General features: G+C 46.0%; 1 protein-coding gene across 3 annotated transcripts in view; it reads left to right on the forward strand.

Moving 5' to 3' along the window:
• KLHDC1 (kelch domain containing 1) overlaps window positions 1-22,511 on the forward strand; it is a 1,440,569-nt gene that overhangs the window by 788,438 nt on the left and 629,620 nt on the right. For all 3 annotated transcript variants that reach the window (XM_086936594.1, XM_086936596.1, XM_086936595.1), the window contains one exon: window positions 21,012-21,092. In XM_086936594.1, the coding sequence (XP_086792720.1) occupies window positions 21,012-21,092 (81 nt within the window). The remainder of the gene's footprint in view (window positions 1-21,011; window positions 21,093-22,511) is intronic.

Raw genomic sequence — 22,511 nt, forward strand, 5'->3', positions numbered from 1 at the left:
ACACAATTGAGGGGTGCAACAGGGTGTCAAAGTGCCACCCTGCCACCCTTCAATGTTTTCCCCCTTTTACGATAATTGACACTCATTCCTATGGACCGAATCGTTTACCGAATGATTTGCTACATAGCATTTACCGATTCGAAAATACCGAATAGGTAAAATTCGGTATTTTCTAATCTGTAAATGCTATTTACCTACATCTGGCCGTAAACCCTTTCATCGGTGGCTCCTGACTAGATTCAGCTTTAATTTAATTCATTTCTCCCTGGGTACTATCCCGGATTGGATTAAATCAGAGAATCTAGGTACATGTGAGTGTGATAATTTTTCGCCGCAGGATACTTTGCACTTTATGATGTTTTGCGTTTCTAGTTCCTCTTTTGAGGGGCAAGGGTCTTTTTACAGAACAGACAAGCTCTCCTCTATTTGAAAATGCTTAGCAATACCTGGGACATTTTTAATATCGCTAGTTTTCTGGTCGCAGCTGTATGACTTAAAAAAAAAGATTTTCTTTGACAAATCCTGCTTGAAATCTGCTATTTTTTATATACAAAATGAATTTTATATTAACTGGATTGCTTTTATCTGTAATGAAATATTTACCTAACAATTGCTGTTTTTAATTATTTTTAAATGTTCATATTGTTTTATATTTGTTATGAGTGTGTTAATGTGTGTTGTACTTTTTGTGATTTTAAATAATCGAATAAAAGTGGTCTGACTGACTGACTGATCGTGATAGCTCCAGAGAGGTCGCGCCAGTGGTGCTACCCGTATCTTCTACAACTATCCGAAGCCCCATACCGGAGGCTTCCCTGCTGCCCGGACCTGCTGACCAAGAACGAAGGGAGAGTATTTCATCCCAACCTCTCGTCCCTGCGATTGACAGCATGGCTCCTGAGGTCATCCAGTACGGACACTCGGCAGACTATATGAGTATTCTCAAGGGAAAAAAAAGTCCCTCCACCAGGAAATCTTATGCTTTTAAATGGAAGAGATTTTACCTGTGGTGCAAGGATAACGCTTATGATCCAATCAAGAGTCAGGAGCAAGTAGTCCTTCCCTACCTCTTACAGGTTTAAAGCCATCTCATCACCTCAATAAGATGGATAGTGAAAATTACCAGGCTCCTCAAACATATATGCATGCAGAGCATATATTTAATGAACTTTAAACAAGATTGCAGCTTCACAAAGTGTTTCCAGAGTGTGGGTGTTTTTTGCCTCTAATCGCAAGACTGGATTGGCATTCAACACACTGCTTAAGGAACCAGAAGTATATGATTTTTCCTATCCCACTCCCTTTAATGGGGTCGGGCTCAGATATGCAATGCCCCAGATAATTAGTGCCATTCCATTAGGCAGTGGAAATAGCCAGGATTCCTATGTTTGCAAGGGGTAAATATTAAATAACTATGAAAAGATTTTAAGATTGTAGCTGAACAGAAAGATCACTTGTTAAACTACACCCAGCTCATGAGCATTTACCTTGACGAATTCAAGAAAGAGAGGACAGGAGTCATAAAAGAAAAAAGTAGTCCAAACTTAAAACATAACAAACTCTAGCAGGCAAGCATCACATTTCAAGTATTTCAGGAGGAATACATTTAGGAAGTCAGCAAGAATGAGACATCAGGAAAAACACAAATCCAACTGCTGATATGCATATGGCTAGTTTCTGAATGAAGTGTCATAGTGGGCAAAAATACAATGAACTGGATTGTGAGCCAGAATAATTACCAGTGACACTGTGTGTCGGCAGGCGCTCTGGCCAGGTGCCTAGAGGCGACACCCTGGCTGCGGAAAACAAGGGCCCAACCAGTCAGGACCACTGTGCTGGCCAGAGAGGCAGCTTAAGAGGGCGGCTGGGCAGCGATTGGCCCGGAGTGCCCTACATTGGCCTGTGGTCAGCTTGAGAACCATAGCCTCCGCTACTAGGAACGATGTGAACCAGAGAGCACAACTGCTTTACATACCGGTGGCCAGAGTGGTAAAGGGCCTGAAAATTGAGGACTTGCCAGGAGACTGACCCACTCAATGCTCCCTTAGAAGTGACAGGCGCAAGATGGCATATCATGGCACTGGGCAATGGAGACACTGAATAGAGCCAGAACTGCGAAGAAGCTGGCTGGGGTGGTGGCGAGATGGACTCGGAGACTTAGCCCGCTGCCACCGGGCGACTGCTGGGGCATAGCCTGAGCTCTGACCTAGTCCTTTTATGAAATAATCACAAGCGAATAGTAGAGTGAGTCACCTCCTCGGGGCCTGCCATAGCAGAGATATCACCTACACTTGCCTTAACAACAGAACGCATGACCACTATGGAATCCAAATCCATACCCTAGAACTCAGAGCAGAAGATGTGGAAAATCGCTCACGCTGCAACAACACACACGTGGTAGGGCTGCCAGAGCAGGTGGAAAGAGGGAACATGATCACGTACCTGGAATAGTGGATACGAACTGAAGTAGCACAAGAGCGCGTTTCTATGTTTTTCACCCTTGAAGAGGCATATAGACTCCTGGGGCACACTCCTATGCTGGGAGCCCCACTGAAACCGGTGGTTGCGCAACGCCTGCACTGTAACGACTGAGACCACATCCTTGCCCAGGCCAGCCACAAGGGAGAACTCTGAGTGGACAATGCCATAGTACGAATATGTTAGGAATTGGATCTAGTCCTCTTTCAGTGACCATGAACTGTTATCACATGATATAAGTCAGTCCTACCTTACTGTCATTGCTTGTTATTGCTAATGTCTGGGTTCCTGGTGGCTGTTCCCTGGTTCCTGTGTTTGCTGGAGCTTTTCCGAATATTCTCACGGGCTCATGAGAATTGTGGTTCCCTTTCTGGAGCTCGAGTCTTGGGCTCCTGAATCCCTTTCCTTTCCCTTGCCTTCCTTGTTTAGTTAGTTAGTGTCCCTTTTTCCCTGTTTTCTCTTTCGTCCCAATGCTTAGGGAAGTTCCCGTTCAGATCTGGGCTGGGGGTTCTAGGGGCTCCTATTTTCCCTCCCGTCTAGTGACCTTGTCAATTCATATTTTTGGACCAGCTAGGTGCGGAGGAGTCGCGGTGTTGTGTTTCTACAACTGGTTTCGTTTTGCACGGCTCCTCGTCACCCTGCTCCATGTTGTTATACGCGGATATGACGTTTTAGGTCATTCCGCGATTAGGTCCCGATCCCAAGTGCCGGTTTTAACGTTTGTATCGAAACGGGTAGGGTTTTTTTGTTCATGCAGGATTTTGAGGCATGTTTTTCCCCTAATACCAAAACGTTACGAGAGACACCCTACTTGTACTAGTCTACTGCCTGTTTCCAAGAGACGTTATCTTGGTCCAGAATCACCTGTTGACCTATTTCTTCACGAAGCCAAACCTGTACCCTCAACTGGTGAGTGCAATGTGATTGTTTTAGTAGGACATGGTCACTGGTGTTGGGGTATCTGGGTAAGGTATACGACGTTGTGAAGTGTGTTTTCTCTGTTTGTCCAGGTGCAGAAGCGTGGAGAAGAGAGCAGTGAACTCTTCGTTCTACAGGGGTTCTACAGGGGTACCAATGAACCTTTTCTGGTTCATTGGTACACTCATAGCTGACATCTTGTGAGTGACCCGTGTTCGGGGAAGTGGATTGGAACATACCTCGTTCCTGCAGTGTGTGGGCTGAGTGGACGGAATCCAACAGAATATTCCTGGATTTTTCTTGGGAGGTGCAACAACGAAGAGCCTCATTTCAAGAAGCTAAAAAGCAACTGCGCCAACTTGGCCTTCCCTATGCAATGCTCTTCCCGGCTAAGCTATGATCTCTGGGACTGGCTGGAGCAGGACCCACAACAAAGGTCTACAGCCGGACCACGAAAGAAGCGTAGGCGTTGCTCTTGCTCTAGACTCTGGAAGATTCCATATAGCTTTCCAGCACCATCGCATGCTGAAGCACATATTGGACGTCAGTAGTGGCGCAAATCAGCAGAGGAGACATGAGCCCATCAACTCTGGAAGGAGAGAATCCAGCACATGACTAAGACTCAGACCGGGCTCGGTTAGCTCTGCAACCTAGAGTCTTGGGCTCCCAAGGTGACCCCAAGATCATCAGACGACCTTAAATGATTAACTGTAGAATAATATAAAAACACAGAAGGGGACATTAAGAGACCTTCTGTAAACACTATGGGGCAATAACTACTAATATGCCTTTTTCTTACATAGTGATGGATCAAGATATCGTTTGGACTTCACTGGGGGGAGGGGAGAGTGCCTGAGGGGACCAATGGTTTCACCCCGCTCCCTCCTACTCTTAAAACCATGGGAGAACGCCGTCGATTTTCGAATTCCAGGTTCTTGTTTTGGATAGGGGTACGACCACTAACTTGTCCTGGGAAGAGGGCATTGGGGAACTTATTTTTTGGTTTCTTTTTTTGTTGGGAAGTTTTGAGTCGCACCACATTGCACACTATGCTTGTGTTACTCAGAGGCTGGTTGACCGAGGTCAGGGGGAAGGGAGAGGGGCACCACTCGCACAACCTATCACGCGATAATAGATGGCGACACCACTAACTTACAAATGCATGTCCTGGAACATACAAAGTATGTACACTATGTCTAAGAGATACAAAGTGTTCTTCTACCTCAATAGGAGAGGAGTGCAGCTAGCACTATTACAGTAGACGCATCTCACGGCAAAGGATGGGAAGGCTTTTCAGGGAAGAGGGCGCTGCCAGGCATTTTATACCACATACTCTGCAAATGCTAGAGGGTTGATATGGATCAGGGCTGGAGTGCCATTCCAACACATAGACACCCTGATAGACCCTGAGGGATGCTTCGTAGTGGTGTGAGGACACTTAGAAGGTCGGGCCCAATCCATTGTGAATATACATGTCCCTAACATTGACCAGACCGCTTTTTTCACACTTTTAACACAACACCTGGACCCCTACACTAATGGGAGGAGACTTCAACTGTGTAGCAGATGTGCAGTTAGACAGATCACATCTGTCACTGTGGTACTCCCAGAAGGTGTGCACGGTCTGGGTCTTTGGGGACTGGAGAAGACATTGGGAACTGGTTAACTCCTGGAGAATCCTAAATTCCCCAAGACCGAGACTGTTCCTTTTTCTCTACTCTGCATGAGATCCACATTCGCCTAGACAAATTTTTCTGTACGGCAGATGTACAGTGCCTAGCACAAACTGTTGAATATCTGGCCCGAACAATATCCAAACACAACCCAATCCTCCTGTGCCCAATTTTGTCCCTGACCAGGCCCTCCAAACCTATCTTGAGATTCAAACCAGAATCCTTAGCTGTAGGCGGTAGCAATGCAGACGTAGATTCTTTGATTTTATGCAATATAAATCATAGCGCTCCGATGCAAGACACCGCAACAATACGAGATTATCTGAACTCATTACCCCTGCCACACATCAGAGAGGATGAGGCGGAGGAACTGGGTGAGGACATTACTCCCCAGAAAGTGAAAGCGGGCATTAAGCACATGGCTCGTAACAAAACCCCAGGCACAGATGAATTCCCGGCCGAATTTTATGCCACCTTCTCAGAATAATTAGCACCACGGTTAGCTACACTGTACACCATGGCTAGAACCACCGGGTGTCTACCCAACAGCTCCAGAGAAGCGCTCATAATACCAGTCCTGAAACTGGCGCACAACCGTATGGCGTGTAGACCGCTATAAATGTTAAACATTGACTACAAAATAATAAGCAAGATACTAGCGGCCAGACAACTGCCCCTCATGCTCAACATGATCCACCCCGACCAGGCGTGTTTCATTTTTTTTAATTCCATTTTTTAAAGATTTTTATTAGTTTTTACAGGAAAAAGCAATCAGTACACCATCGCCGTAGCCCACTGGCAATGTGGAGAAACAGGATGAAGGCAATATGCATAACCATTACAGTCAAAATAACCTGAGGTCTTTCCCATAGCCGGCTGCCGGTAGATGTTCCTATCCGAACGGACTCCCTGCCAGTCCTTCCCTACCTCCCCTTGTAGTCAGGGAAGCATATGGCTCGGTTCCTCTTTGCATTGATTGTAGTCCACAAACAACATCCCTCCCTCCCCTCTAGTGCCCAACCCCCCCCCCCCCCCCAATCAGCCCCTTCCCCCCACACCTCCCCCAGGCATGCTGTTGGCCCATTAAAACATTCAACCTGCCTTCTAACACACTTGCATTTACCAGGTGTGTTTCATCACAGGCTGGAACACAGCTAAAAACAGCAGACGACTCCTGGCGATACTAGACGCCGACGAAGATGATTGGATGACTATGGCTGTGTTTGCAGTAGATATAGAAATGGCATTCTTTATGAAATGCGGAGACATGTAGGACTGGGCGTAGGCTTTCTGACATGGATGAAGATATTGTATATGAACCCGGGGGCGAGAGTGCGTACTGGGAAAACTATTACTGTGGAGCTGGGGACAAGGGAGGGATGCCCCCTGTCCCCCTGCTCTTCTCGCTAGCTATGGAGCCTTTGGCCAGCGGAGCACGAACAGGACGTGACTACCGGGGATTGAATACACGGGGCTCACAACACCGCATTGCATTGTATGCAGGTGATATTCTGATACTCCATCAGGATACCGATGAGGACCTGAGGGGAGCTAGGGACATGTTAGAACGCTTTGCCCTGCTTTCGGGCTTGAGGGTAAATTAGCCGAAGTCCAGGCTCTTCCCTGGAATGGTAGACCGGGTTCCTCCAGACAAACTAGAGCATTTACAATAGGAGTTTAACTGCCTGGCATACCTCGTGGTAAAAAATGAATCACGTTCACGCAGATCTCCTGGAGGGCAACATGGGTAGAGTGATCGGCTCCCGTAGATACTCCATGGAGTTTTGGAAGACTCTACCTCTGTCCGTGGGGGGCTAAGTGGCCCTCCTGAAAAGAATGGCACCACCGTGCCTGCGATACTTATTTGGCACGCTCCCGGTTTGGATCCCTCAAGCGATATTCCGAGACCTAGATTCTCTGATCATATCATTGATTGGTGGGACAGGTCGTTTAAGAGTAGCTCTAGCCACGATCCAACGCTCCACGACAGGGCAACTGGCAGTCCCTGACTTTGAAGCATACTATATTGCAGCGTAACTAAACTGGCCGATCCAATGGATGGCATCCAGAAGGAACCCAGGCTATGCCTGAGCCCATTCACACGGAGTGGTCTGATCTTCTAAAGGTGTTTATGTGAATAAGACAACAGACCTCCGAAGACACTGGAAAGCTCAGTCATAACTTGATGCTGGATCAGATATAGTTGCCACACAGTGGCTGTTGGGCAGAATTAGATGCTTGGAATGCAGTAGGGGCGACTACAGTGGGAGATCTCTTCCAAGATGCCGTACTTCTCTTGATTGAGAGATTTTACGCAGAATGTGATTTACCTCAAGGTAATTTCCTTCAGCACAGAGCCCTCACTTCGGCTTTCAGAAAACACTGGGGCATTGGGTCATCAGAACCACTGGCCCTGGGCTGTTATCGCTATGTGGCCCTATCGGCGGGTACATCTGGACAGTTTTGTGTCTGTATAAAGCAATAGGCAGTGATTTACAACGCCCTATGGAGCTTCTGCGAACGCAATGGGAGGAGCATCTGGAAACTCCAATCCCTGCGAAGGACTGGGACACGTTAGTGTAAAGAGCACCAAAAGTCTTGCAAAATGCTTGCTTTAAATTAACTACTATGTCCTGAACGAATTGTGCCTTACCCCTGATAGAATTAGAAGGTACTTGCAGGCAGAGGAAGTAGCCTACCACGGGTGCGGGTCAAGAGAAGCACATATTTTGCACATGCTTTGGGAGTGCCCCACCCTAGGCGCCTACTGGAGGTGATCACATCTATAGTTATAGTGGAGAAGTGTGGCTCAATGATTAGAGCGGCAGACACTGATGCAGAGGTCTAGCCCGGTACCAGGGTTCAATTCCCCGCTTCGGCGGGTCTTGGGCTCAAAAGAAATTCCACGAACCTGATAATTCTCGCCTCAGTGCCTATTCCAATCATGGAGTCCCACTCTGCAACTCTGGGCAATAGCTTGCTTAATCTCCACAACGGCCCCCACAACACTAAGGATGCCTGGCCTCCACCTTGGGGGTGCCCAGGAGTGGACGCCTCACAGGGAAAGCCAGGATGGGTTCCACAGCGGTATTCGTACAAGCGCCTTGAGACCCTTGCGGGTGAGTAGTGCGCTATACAAGTATCAATTTACATTTACATAGTTGAAGCCGTCATTGACAGGGAGAGTACTTGCATCCCTGGTCATTGTCTATTGGGGTGGTTCCCTCACACAACTAAAACTAAAGGTACTGGGAAATTTCAAGACCTCTCATACGTCCTGGCTAAACGAGAAGTTGCCAGAAACTGAAAGTCAACAGAAGGTCCTAGATTGGTAGCTTGGTGGAAGGAAATGGAAAAATGGGTGGGATGTGAAGGGTGGATGCTTCTAAGAGAGGGAAGACATGGCATAGGCACACTTGACACAGCCATAGCCTGGTAGGGGCTAGTTGATGAACTGATTGCACTGGACTTAGATGCCTCTGAGGCCTCGTGCGCACAACCACTATCCCCAGAACAAGGGTGAAATGCGCAGGACCCCAAATACACCCCTGATGATCCCCGTCTGCTCACATAGCCCGCCACCTGTACCTACGATCCTGAATATAGCATGACATAGTGACCTCTAGAGCACAAGAACGCATCGCACATACCGACAACTCAACAATGATACACCGACTAATTGGGCGGGGGTGGGAGGAGGGTTGGGAATGTTGAAGGAAATGGGGAAATGTAACTGAGATACCAACAGCTTGACTGACAATGCCGAATGTATCACTATACTGCGGTATGTGTGTACAAAACCCCAACAAAATCTGTTTGAAAAAAATAAGAATAATTACCAGTGGCTCAGATTAATCAAGAAATAAACTCCTTGCTTTTTTCATTTACTTTTTTGCTTTCCTCGGTGATACACCATAAGTGCGGTGTAATAATTATTGTCATGTAGCATTTGGACTACACCCTCCCCACAAGGAATACATAGCCGGAAACCTGCCTAGGGTTGCATTTGTTCCTGTGTAGAAAGGGCTTAGCAGTTTGCACTATACTTTCATATTGGAACAGGACATGTGTGTGGTGGCATGTTGGGCAAACAACAGTGGACTGGATTGTAGCCCACAGCAATTACCCGTGGCTAAAATTAATTCAGGTAATCCACCCACCCCTTTTTAGCTTTCCACAGGAGAAGTAGTCACCTTTTCATCTTCTTTCAGAAGGAAAAATTATTAGTCAAAAAAACACCGGAGGAGAAAGACTGATATTCAGTAACCCTATTCGCAATCCCAAATTCATTAAAACATATCTAAGTTATGATGCAAGTCAGTGGAGTGTGTCTACAATAGGAGTTCAAAGATCACATTTGTGAGCTCCCACCACAATTTGAGCTGCAGAGTTCAACAGCACCTGAAGTACCAACAAAGGCCCTTATCAAGGCTGTTATATAGCCAATTTCTACGCACACAGGCAATTGATGACAGTGACTGCAAAATGCCTCACCTCAAAAGTGAGGACCAACAAAATCCTGCTATCAGCTTTAAATGAAATAGGTTTAGGAGATAGAAGAGATCTAAGATGTCATTTCGAATGGTGTCCATTTTAAAGCCCAAGTTTTCCACTGAATTTACAAGTTTGCAAACTGTCAGAATTTGGGCCCCAGATGTCCATATGAGTGTCATCTTTCATTAGTTCATTTTTATATGGATTCTACTTCAGTCAATGGCAGTCTACCCATAAACAGCCTTCCCCATGAATTGTCGAACTAGAGATGCTGAGAAGCCCTTTTAGGAGGTCCCAAATAATAAGATAAATAACAGGACTACTCAGAGCGCAAGCGAGCTGGGCATGGTGTGAGCAGTGAATCTAATTTGAGGCGAAAAGGGCAGTCCTGACCTATTAAAAATCCACTGAGGAAAATAATCCAAAGAAGTATTATTTAGAGTAAAAAGCAGATGGTTTTTGCTTATTATAGTATTTATAATCTACACCCGAAAAAGCTCTTTAAATCATTTACATTTGTCATGGAAACTGAGTTTATCTCAAAGAAAATGTTATCTGGAATGTTCACCCCTCCAAACACATGATGTAAGCTTCCTTAGCAATTATTACATTTTACTACAATGTCACCATGTGAGTGGCCTTAAAAGGCCACATCATCATTACTGACCGCCCATCATTGTCAGTATAATTATTTTTATTGAAGCACCTACCCACACACATGGGCTGCATTCTGCTGTATTGGATGACCAAACTGCAGTACCTTAAGTTAATTATTCAAGAACTATTATTGTTTTGTAGTAGTTGTGGATGTTAAATGATAATGGGACTTTCCCAAGTAAAAATGTATTATTTTATTTTAGCATTGTTACAAAAAAAAGTGTCAGTTTCATGGATATGAAATACAAATCTAAGAACATTTCATGACTGTTACATATATTTTAGAGAGCAGCTGGGATAAGTAGGTTTTGCTCCAGACATGTAGATTTTTGTTTCCTTTTGTCCGTTTGCCAAGTAGAATAATAAAATTCCAAATCCCTGTTTTAGTATATGTTAGTCACCCCTAGAGAAGGCCTCCTGAGCCCAGAAGGCAGGGTGCAGCATATTAAGAGTGCAGGCATGTAAGAGTGTAGGCATGCAAGCTTATATGTCTCAATAGTGACTTTACTATTAAAGTACACTATAAGTGATAAGATAACATGGGCTTGCTCTCGGACATACCTGAGGTCCCTAGCTCCATGATGGCACCACCTAAATATGTGAGGTTTAGTCTCAAACAACGTGCATTCTCTCCCCTGACACAAATCATGTGCCAAAGGAAGGCTGGCATGCACCCAGGTGGCTACCTTTAAGTTTGCCCACCTTGTTGCCCCAGCTTTACTGTGCTCTTGCTGGCAAGCATGTGTTTCTCACACCTGCTGCAGCAAAGTCAAAGTTCTGACCTCCTGCCAGGAAATTTGATCACTCTCAGGAGTCAGGAACAAAGGCATGAGCAAGAACGAGGTCACACCTTCTCCCACTCAGGCAGGCTAGTGAAGTGACACATGAAGACGATGAGCTTCAAAGGCTGCACCGCCTCTAATAATGCATCAGGACTGGCTCCCAGAAGAGGAAACAGCCCTCCCCTGCCCCTGTCAAATTTGCACCCAGGCTGGTGAAAATTATGTATGCAGGAGGTGTACATCTCCAGGAAGGCGGGCCCCACCTCCAGGGTGAGCGAACTGACCTGTACACCTAGTATAGAATTCTGCCATCTTTAGAGTGGCAGAAATAGTGGGTTCTGGGTAGAGAAGAGTAACCCCACCACCGGATGTGGTCACCTCAGTGGTAGATTAGCTGTAGGGACTAACTGCCCATTGGCTACTAGGTCCCACACCCCAAGCTTCCTTAAATCCAGGATTTAAGGGACCCGACACCATAAACTCAGTTATGATCCAACTTGCATCAAGAGGACAACAGAGAAGACCTGATCATCAACAACAAATCTTTGCACAACTAATGGGAAGTGCCCTTGCTCTATTCCTGGTGTCTCATATGACTTGTCAGGTGGTTATCTACAATTATCTCCTTTATTTGTTTTGCGGCTTGTAGGTGATGAAAACTGCTCATGCTTAATCTATCTGCACTCGAGTTGTGAGTGCAACATTGAAGTCTCCTCTGCGTATAACAGAACATGGGCTAAACTTCAGCATCCTGGACCATAACAGACCTATGAAATATGTTTCTTGGAAAGATGCTTCTCTATTGGCACTTTCTTCTTCTAGGAGGATCAGTGAGATTCGCGCATTGACAATTCATGAACCATACTTACAGTTTCGGGATGACAAACTAATCCTTTCACCTAAATGAACCTATTGTGTCATCAACCTTCTTCATAAGACCTTTGTCTGCAACAGTGAGGGTCTTACGCTCTCTAGATGTCAGATGCTGCCTCACGTTCTATCTCGACAGAACCAACATTTTAGGAAATCCAATCAACTCCTCATTTTATTTGCCCTGCTAAGAAAGGGATAAGCTTTATCACGGGCAAGTATTTCTTGTTTGGTTTCTGCGCCCATCCACTTTTGTCATGAGAAAGCAGGAAGACCATTGACTTGCAAGTTGAAAGCACATTCTACAAGAAAATTTTCTGCTTCTTCAGCCCTGTTTGTAGGTATATCGTTGCCAGACATCTGCAGGGCAGCAATGTTTGCTAATGCCCGCACTTTCACAAAGCATTATTTTCCGGATTCCTTGAAAAAGGGGGATTTTGCAGTTGGACAAGGTAGTGTTACGTTGCCTGGTTCAGTTTCTTTCATGGTGGGGTGGTTTGCCTTACCTACCACCATTTTTACTTTGGCACTTCTTAGTAGTCTGATTCAAGCATGTGAATCTATGAAAAATACAATACTGGAGAAAAAACAAGTTAGTTACCTGTACACTGTAGTTCTCCGGTATTGATATCTTTCATAGATTCACATGCAACCCTCCCTCTTCCCTGTTGAGGCTCATAACTCTTTATACCTCTTATTTTCTTTCATTTGCACTCATGCTTTAAATTTGAAGTATGGTGGCTCTGCAGGGAATGAGTACTTCAGGGTCTCTGAAGTTTGGATGCATTAAAATAGGGTGAATTGGCTAACAATGTATATTATTCTCAATGTGATTCCTAATGCTTATGTATTAGCACTGCTGTTATTACTGTTATCAAGGGACTTCCACCAGGCCAACAGGTAAGATTCAAGCATTTGAATCTATGAAAGATATCGATACTGGAGAACCGCAGTGTACAGGTAAGTAACTTGTTATTCTTTTTGTTTCAGACTATTATGGCAGGATCTCAGATTTTGCTGGGAAATCGGAAAAGCAATAACTACAGACCGACCAGTTGTTCACATTATCAGATCAGGCCATCCCTTCAAATTCATTCAAGAACAGCCTCCTACCCCTCTCGCACCACAGAAACACTTGCATCTCACACATTTTTAAGAGATTATGCTCGTGTTTCTGTGGCTAAGATTAATGAATGCTTTCCATACATCACTTTTCTGTTTTTAGCAGCATATACTGCGAGTGCAATGTGTAAACCGACACATGGGTCCTATTCTCTTTGTGCCGTAGAACCTAAGGCACACCGCATTGACAAGTAGGCCGAAATCTGTGGTTGCTTGTGTTTCTATATGGAGAACACTTTCTCTGACAGTTTCGGCTAAACTGTTCATACTGAAGCACGACCAAGCTTATGGCTAGTCTCTATCTAGAGTGTCATCAGGTACGAAAAATTATAGTTTGGAAACTGCCCATCGTGATCATCAGTGTGAATTAATTAAAGCATTGTTTCTTTCTCTGTGTTGTTTGTTGCAGTAGATGTGATAAGTGTTGCAGCTATGCCCAGATGGTGGTTTGGTGCTCCCTGTTTTATAGAACTTGAACCATATCTCACTGACAAGGCCTAAGCAGGCCGAAAACGGTCTAGGTTGTTACTTTTCACATATGGAGATGGCCTTTTCTGGCAGTGTTCTTATTGCAGCAGGACGAATGCTCATTTGCTTGTGGTTTGTCTGTCACTGGAGTGCCATGGTGTGTGAAAAACGATTGACTTGAATGCAGCCTGTGCAATCAACAGGGCTGAGATTAACTCGCATTTCTTCCATCACTTTATTGTTGCTTGTACCACTTCTGTTCATACCTTCAAACCCTTCTCAGGCTCATAACATCCTGATCATACTGATTCCCATCTCTAGTCTCAACGTGGTCAATCCACCGGGAACTTGATCATCAGTGCTAGCACGTCTCGGTATAATGATATGACGTGGTATGATTATGAACTACCTTTCCTATTGTTAATAATTCTCTTCCAGGGGATCCTCATCAATAGTCATAAGTACTGAATATTCCCGCCCATGTGCGGGACCCCGGAAACAATATAAAAATATATATGTAAAAACACATATATCTCGCTCCACATATATGTACATACTTATATTATTTTTCTCACACCAATGCAAACCCAAAACTGACACTAAAACAATGTAATCACATGTACATGTACTGCAATTAGTAAGGAAACAAAAAACACATTAGGTCAAAAATCCCTTGAACTTTGTGTTTTAATGAGTAAAACCACTCATAACTCCTGAAAATTGCTAATAAATAGACATTGTTAGCCCCAGGCTGCATTGTAAAAACAATAGCATAGAAAATGAAACCATTTTCAACAAAAACTGGCACCGTGCCTCTAAGGCAGCCATGACCCCAGGCTTCCCATCATGCCTGAGGGGTGACAGATAGGTCAGTTGTTCTTTCTGGCTCCTTCAGTCAGGACCCTGGTGAAACAGCTCCCTTTTCTTTTTGACTTTCTGTCAACAAATATTCTAATTTTACTACAGTTTTTGCTTTCACTCGACGTCTTTTGGTTACTACTACCTTTTTTAGGCTTAAAAAAGGTAATTTTTCTGTCAAAATGCCTTCCCTCTTTGACAAATGCTCTTCATGTGGAAGGAAGAAGGCCAAGACTGACACTCATCCAGTGTGTATCTTGTGCCTGCCAGACGCTCATTCTTCAAGTTCCTGCGAACACTGTCAGGTTTTATCGTCCAGAACTCTCAAAGAGAGAGAATTCGTATTTATGGGCTTTCTGAGAGAGGAAGATCTCCCAAGAAGCAGAAAAGATGCAGGATGCGGTCGACGTCGAGAGGAATCCCGACTTGTTCACCTTCGGCGTCGGGATCGGGGTCGAAGAAGCAATCGACGGCGACGAAGAAGAAGTCTTCAGCATCAAGAGACAAGGTACCTCCGCTACCGACAGCGTCGAGTAGTAGGTCGCCGTTGTAGCAGAGGAGCTCGACGGCAAGCCAACCGGCTTCGAAGCAGCATCGTCAGGCTGTGACGTCGAGGCCTTCTCCGTCGATGCCTGACTACCGGCGTTCGACGTCGAGACAGCCTCCGTCGACGACTAGTCGTGGTCGTTCGACGTTGAGGGAGCCTCTGTTGACGATCAGGCATCGTCGCTCGACGTCGAAGCAGCCCACGTTGACGCCCCGTCAGCCCAGCAGCATTCGACGTCGAGACATCCTCCGACGTCTCCAGATCATCGTCGTTCGAAGTCGAAGCAGCCTCCGTCGTCATCTGGCAAAAACCCCTCGACGTCGAGCAATTCTACGTCGAGGGACAGTCATCGTCACTCGAGACCGAGGGAACATTCGAAGTCAGAGCAGCGGCTCTTGACGTCGGAGCATCCTCCGCCGTCTCTCAGACACCGGAGATCGCCATGGAGGAGATCACGGTCGACGTCGAGAGGGCGCAGGTCATCTACACGACATCAACGTTCGATGTCGAAGCAACCACCGTCGACTGGTCAGCGGAGATCCAGAGAACAGGGTGGCTCGAATTCAAGGCATGTCTCCCCTGCAAAAACACAGGGAAGGTCACCTTTGAAGCAGGTGGTGCAAGAGTTGGATAGTCAATCATTGGACCATCCTCAGGCCCTTACATCTCAGCAGGGTTCCCCAAGATCAGCATCAGCTGCGGAGGTGGAGCAGTCCTCTGTACAGGATCTTCCCAACAAAAGGAGAAGGGTCTCAGATGAGAGAAGTCAGTCGAGGTCTTCCTCTAGACGGTCTCTGGTGAGCCTGTATTCATCCTCCTCGGCATCTCGCAGTAACAGATCTTCAGATGGGGAAGTCAGCTCCTCGGACAGTGAGAGGTCCAGGCATTCTCTTCCAAGGTCGCAGCATGGACAAGCGGATCAACCTCCTCCGGCACGTTCACCAGTGAGAGATCGCACCCAGAAGTCTCCTTCTGTTCATCTTTCCCCAAGATGGTACAGACCACTTCACCACTGGGCAGCGGACAAGGAGACGGCGGACCGTTTGAGGGGGTATCGAGAACAAGCCTCCCGCCCCAAAGAGCGGTCGCTCTCTAGAGTGCGCTCCAGTAAGAGAAAATCTAGGTCCAGGAGCAGAAGGCGGTCTCATAGATCTTCAAGTTCATCGAGGACCCGCTCTCAAAGGAATTACTCTCTGACTCTAACAGACAGCCCACCATCGAGAATATCTCCAACTGAGGATATTTTTTCGTTCCAAGACATCTTGGGCAGGGGAGCCCTGAAGCTAGGAGTGCCTATGACAGCTCCGCAGGTCAAGACGACGGTCATCTTTGAAACCCTGCAGCACAGATTGGCACCCAAAGCTTTGCTGCCGTTGGTCCCGAGCATCATGGAACCGGTGAATGAGGTTTTCCTGACTCCGGCGACAGTGAAGTCTGTCCCAGCGAGGATTCTTAAAAAATATAGCTCGCCTGAAGAGGATCCTCTGTTCGTCAAGTCAGACCCAACACCAGATTCAGTAATCATTGCGGCGGCTAAAAAATCCAATGTGGTGGCCTCCTCATCCACGGTACCGCCGGATAAGGATAGCAAGGTTCAAGACTCATGGGGGAGAAGAGTGTGTAACACCTCATCCTCTTTCCTCAAGGTCGCTAATGCGGAAGCTCTACTGAGCAGATACGATAGATCTCTGTGGGACTCGCTTCAGAGGTTTTCTGGAAAGCTTCCTCCGGAAGATAGAAAGGACTTTGAAGAGATTCGGATGAAGGGCAGTCAAGTCTCCAATCAGGTTATAGGGGCGGCAGCAGATGGAGCTACTCTGGCTGCGCATGGATATGCGCATGGGATCACAGCAAGGAGATCCTCATGGTGCGCCTGAGAGCCTTAAAACCCGAAGCTCAAGCCAGAATCCTAACCCTTCCTTTTTCGGGCACATCTCTCTTTTTGGGGCGAGTGCTGATGAAGAGATGCAACGGATGAAAATGGAATTAGACACCCTTAAACCTATGGGGCTTGAAAAGAAAAAGGAATTCCGGAAGAAGTTCCGCTCTGACAACAAGGGCTCTTCGAAGCAGAGGGTTCAAACCCCTCACTGGCAGAAGGGTTAGAACCAACAAGGCCAACAAAAATCACAATACAAAGGCAAGCACAATTCCAAACGAGGTTGGAATCAGCGCCAAGGCAACAGATTCAGTAAGCCCCAGCAGAAACAATGAGTCTTCACTTCCCCCAGCGCCGTTGTCCACTCCAGTGGGGGGAAGCATTGCACATCACAGGGCAGAGTGGCAGGCCATTACAAAAGATCAAAAGATCAATGGGTGTTGTCTACGCTGCAGAATGGGTACTGTCTTCGTTTTCATCGTCTACCTCCATCCGTTCCTCCGATGCCAACGTCAAGCCACCAGCTACAACTGCTAAAGGAAGAAGTAGCGACACTCATCGAAAAATCAGCCATCGAGAGGGTGCCGGTGGCTCAAAGGTATTCAAGGTAGCTTCTGGTCAGAAAAAAGGGCCAGAAGGCAGAATACAGGCCCATTCTGGACTTGAGGACGATCAGTCGACATGTCAGAAAAGAAAAGTTTCGCATGTTTGCGCTTCATCAAATATATCCACATCTCAGGAAGGGGGATTGGATGTGTTTGCTGGACCTTCAAGATGCATACTTTCATGTCCCAATACGGCTCGATCACAGGAGATTCCTTCGGTTCCGGGTCGGGACCTCCCACTACCAGTTCAAAGTCCTACCGTTTGGGTTGAAGTCAGCTCCCAGGGTGTTCACGAAATGTGTTGCAGTGGTGGCGGCAGCTCTACGCCGCAGGGGGGTCTTCGTATACCCATACCTAGACGATTGGCTGTTGAAAGGTCCTTCCCCAGACAACGTAAGGAATCAATTCCAGACCTGCATAGAACTATGTCAGCGGCTAGGCCTACATGTCAACTACAGCAAATTTGTCTCCCAACCCACTCAGAAGATTCACTTTCTAGGAGCTCTGCTAGACTCCGATGTAGGAAAAGTGTTTCCTTCGGAGGAGAGACAGTTTTCTATAACGCTAAAGTGCCAGCAAGTTCTTCGCAGCAGGACTCAGAAAGTGCGGAAAATAGCCTCCCTCATAGGGTCGATGGCGTCATGCATTTTCGTGGTACCGAATGCCAGACTTTAGATGCATCCTCTTCAGCTGGATCGGGAGGATAAATGGGACCAGCAATCAGCTCGCTGGGAGGATCAGATCACTTTGTCAGAGGTGGCTCAAGCTTCCATCCAGTGGTGGACAAAGAACATGCAGGTGGGAGTTCTCTTCCATCAACCTCCTCCTGCTCAAACGATAATCACAGACTCGTCTCTACAAGGCTGGGGAGCGCACATGGGTCCTCTCCAAGTGCAGGGTCTGTGGTCTTCCAAAGAGAGCACCTACCACATCAACTTGCTGGAATTGAGAGCAGTCCACCTGGCCCTCAAAGCATTCCTTCCCTCGCTTCAGGAGGCAGCGGTTCTAGTACAAACAGACAACACCACCACGATGTACTACTTGAACAAGCAGGCAGGAACACGATCAAGGACGCTATCACTGGAAGCTCAGCGCATCTGGCATTGGCTTCTGGCTCGCAAGTTGTCTGTTCAAGCAGTCCACCTCCCAGGAGAGCAGAATGTCAGGGCGGACGCACTAAGTCGGCACTTCGAAGACAGAGAGAACTAGGTTCTCAACGACGAAGTGCTAGAAGGTATTTTCCCGTCTTGGGGTCGTCCTTCTATAGACCTCTTCGCGGACGACGTAAACAGCAAATGCCCAAGCTTCGCCTCAAGGTTCTACCGGCCAGGAACAAGAGGGAATGCTCTTTTGATCGACTGGTCAGGGGAATTTGTGTACGCTTTTCCACCCCTTCTGTTGATCCCAAAGGTGGTGAGCAAGCTGAACCACTCGTGCACATCAATGATCCTGATTGCCCCCGACTGGCCGAAACAATGTTGGTACACAGACCTGCTTCACCTGTCAGTGGCTCCTCACAAGAGGCTTCCATGCAGGCCGGACCTGTTATCGAAGATGAACGGGAGGATTCACCATCCCAACCTTCCGTCACTGAGCCTGGCAGCATGGCTCCTGAGGTCATTCAATACGGCCATCTAGGACTGCCACAGGACTGCATGTCCATTCTGAAAGAAGCACCACGGCCTTCCACAAGACATTCTTACGCATGCAAGTGGAAGCGGTTCTATATGTGGTGTATGCAGAATGGGCATAATCCGGTGGAGGGTCAGGAAGAAGCAGTTCTTCCCTACTTGTTGTACCTGGCTAAAGCAGGGTTGAAGTTCAATTCTATTGAGGTGCATTTAGCTGCTATAACAGGTTATAGGCAATCACCTTCACAAGCTTTTTTTTTCCAGTTGCCAGCAGTAAAGGATTTCCTGCAGGGTCTGAAAAAGGTGTACCCTCCAATACGTCCTCCTTCTCCTCCCTGGGAGCTGAACCTAGTACTATCAAAATTGATGGGCCCTCCTTTTGAGCCCCTTCATAAAGCTGCTTTACAGCATATTTCCTGGAAAGCCGCTTTTTTGGTTGCTATTACGTCAGCTCGTAGGGTGAGCGAGATGCAGGCTCTCTGTACCAAGGAACCATATACAGTGTTTCATTTGAATAGAGTGGTGCTGAGAACACACCCTTCTTTCCTGCCGAAAGTGGTGTCAGATTTTCATGTCAATCAGTCGATTTCTCTGCCCACTTTCTTTCCCAATCCCTCTACTCCAGCTGAGAGGGCTTTACACTTTTTGGACCTGAAAAGGGTTCTAAAGTTCTATCTGGACAGGTCCAAGTCTATTCGGCATTCTTATCAGCTATTTGTTAACTATGGATCGATACGGACTGGTCATGCAGCATCGAAACGTTCAACTTCCAGATGGATCGTTTCGTGTATCAAACTTGCTTACCAATTGTCGCAAAAACCTCTGGGGTTTACCCCTAAAGCGCATTCCACTAGAGGTAGAGCTGCCATGGCGGCTTACCTGCATAATGTGCCCATGTCTGAGATTTGTAAAGCGGCGACCTGGGGGTCTGTCCATACATTTACTAGACATTACTGTCTAGAATCTGACACAAGAGCAGATACCCAGGTGGCCAGGCCTCCCTGAGGAATCTGTTTAACAGCTGAGTTATTGGCTGTTATGATTTGGTTGGGTCATGTACTTCTCATTTACCTGCAGGTGGTTGATGTGCTTGCTATTCTATTCAGTGCTTATGACTATTGATGAGGATCCCCTGGAAGAGAAGGATAAGTTACTTACCTGTAATCCTAGTTCTCTTCCAGGGGTAGCCTCATCAAAGTCATAAATGAGATTCAGTACTATTACAATCTTATGGTTGAGCCCTGTCTTCAGGGTTATGCAAAGAACAACTGAGGCATGATGGGAAGCCTGGGGTCATGGCTGCCTTAAAGGCACGGTGCCAGTTGTTGTTGAAAATGGTTTCATTTTCTATGCTATTGTTTTTACAATGCAGCCTGAGGGCTAACAATGTCTATTTATTAGCAATTTTCAGGATTTATGAGTGGTTTTACTCATTAAAACACAAAGTTCAAGGGATATTTGGCCTAATGTGTTTTTTTTCCTTACTAATTGCAGTACATGTACATGTGATTTCATTGGTTTAGCCTCAGTTTTGGGGCTGCTTTGGTGTGAGAAAAATAATATATGTACGTACATATAAGTGGAGCGAGATATATGTGTTTTTACATATATAGTTTTATATCGTTTCCGGGGTCCCGCACATGGGCGTGAATATTCAATGCTTATGACTTTGATGAGGATACCCCTGGAAGAGAACTAGGATTACAGGTAAGTAATTTATCCATCCTGTTCCATTCTAGACTATAATTGCTGTGCTGAATAGTGATCTTTATTGTGTCTGCTGCATCAAATTCTACCACCTCTTAGAATAAACTTTAACTACTCACCCAAGTTATAGTCAAGAATTTGCAGAAGGTATATGGGTAATACAGTTGGAGGGTAGAAGTGTACAACATGGCATCCCAGCCCCAGCCCCCCCCCCACACACACACACCACACACACTTTGTTGTAAATATCAGCCATTTCTGTGTTTTACTTGTGCTGTACTCACTTTTAAATCACTAATGTTTTACTTGTTACTGTTTTTAGAATGATCCTCCTCATCCACGTGCTGCACATACATGTGCTGTGCTAGGAAATAAAGGCTATGTCTTTGGTGGACGAGTGCTGGTTAGTACATAGTCTTTATTTACTCTTCATCTGCTAAACAGTCCATCCGTTATCTTTTTAAGAATGACTTTGTTAATTTGGTATACTTTTATTTTGGTATTCATTTTGCTGTCCATGTTTGTGAATCTAAGTAATTTGGAAAAGTGCAGGTTTAGGTGCTATTATTGTTATTGTTATATGCATGTATAGCGTGCACAGCTACTCCGAAGATTGTCCCGGTGCGAAACCTTGATCATGAGACTTCACGAGGGCACTTATGCTAAGATCCAATGGGGTGGCTACGGTAACGATACTATTGACTTCCCTGTCGAGCGGGGGGTTCGGCAGGGTTGCTCAATGGCACCAACACTGTTTACTCTTTTTATAAACGGAATTGTTCCCCTTATGCAAGCTGAGCCCGTAGATGCTCCCTCTCTCGCTGGTGCAAAAGTTCCAATTTTAATGTTCGCAGACGACACCTTAACTTTATCAAAATCCCCAAGTGGTCTGCAAAAGGCATTGGCAATTTTTGACAAATTTTGTTGTGATCATGGGTTGGAGGTAAATGCAGCTAAAACAAAACTCATGGTTTTTAATCCTTGTAGGAATTATAAATCTAAAATTACCATGAGTGGGCGCTGCCTTGAAGTTGTGAATTCCTTTACTTATTTGGGGATACATATCTCAAATGACAACAGATGGAACCACCACTTGAATCTGGCAATATTAAGACACAAACAACTGGCTGGTACCATCATTAAGGAGCACACGAAATCTTTAACTAAGCCAATCAAACCGCCACTAATCATATACGAGGCTAAAGCAATAGGGTCTGCACTATATGGGGCAGAGCTGTGGGGGCAAGAAAACCTCCAGGAGCTACAGAGGTCAGAGAATAGCTTCCTCCGAAAATTAACTGGCACCCCGCAGAGCAGTCCCCTCTTGCCACTCAGATATGATCTTGGTAGGAAGGAAATTTCGGCTATGTGTAAACTTCGACTGATATTATATTGGCGTAGAATCTGGACCACCCCCGAGTTGTCACAATATGCAGAAGGATTTGCTGATGTGATCAAAGCAGATCGATTTCATGAAATTAAATGGTTTAGATCTTTGAGAACTGCACTAAGTGAACTAGGGTTGAGTGAATTGTGGTCGGATCCAACCGGGTCATCCTTTCCATCAAAGTTGTTTATAAAAAACCTTTATTGGGAACAGGTTGAAAATAAGAGTCTCCTTAACAACAATAATGGGTCTATGACGACTGCCTTCCTTGAAGCTAAACTGTTTCCAATGTTTGAAATGTATTGGGATATTATAACTAAACCCATGGATAGGAAACTGTTTTTCCAAATGAGGGCTGGCTCTCTACCTCTTGGTAATTTAACATCTAAATGGAGAAATAGAGGTCCAGCAACTTGCTTAGTTTGTGGGGAAGGC

This window comes from Lissotriton vulgaris, chromosome 9 (genome assembly GCF_964263255.1).
Source record: "Lissotriton vulgaris chromosome 9, aLisVul1.2, whole genome shotgun sequence".
Classification (NCBI taxonomy): domain Eukaryota; kingdom Metazoa; phylum Chordata; class Amphibia; order Caudata; family Salamandridae; genus Lissotriton; species Lissotriton vulgaris.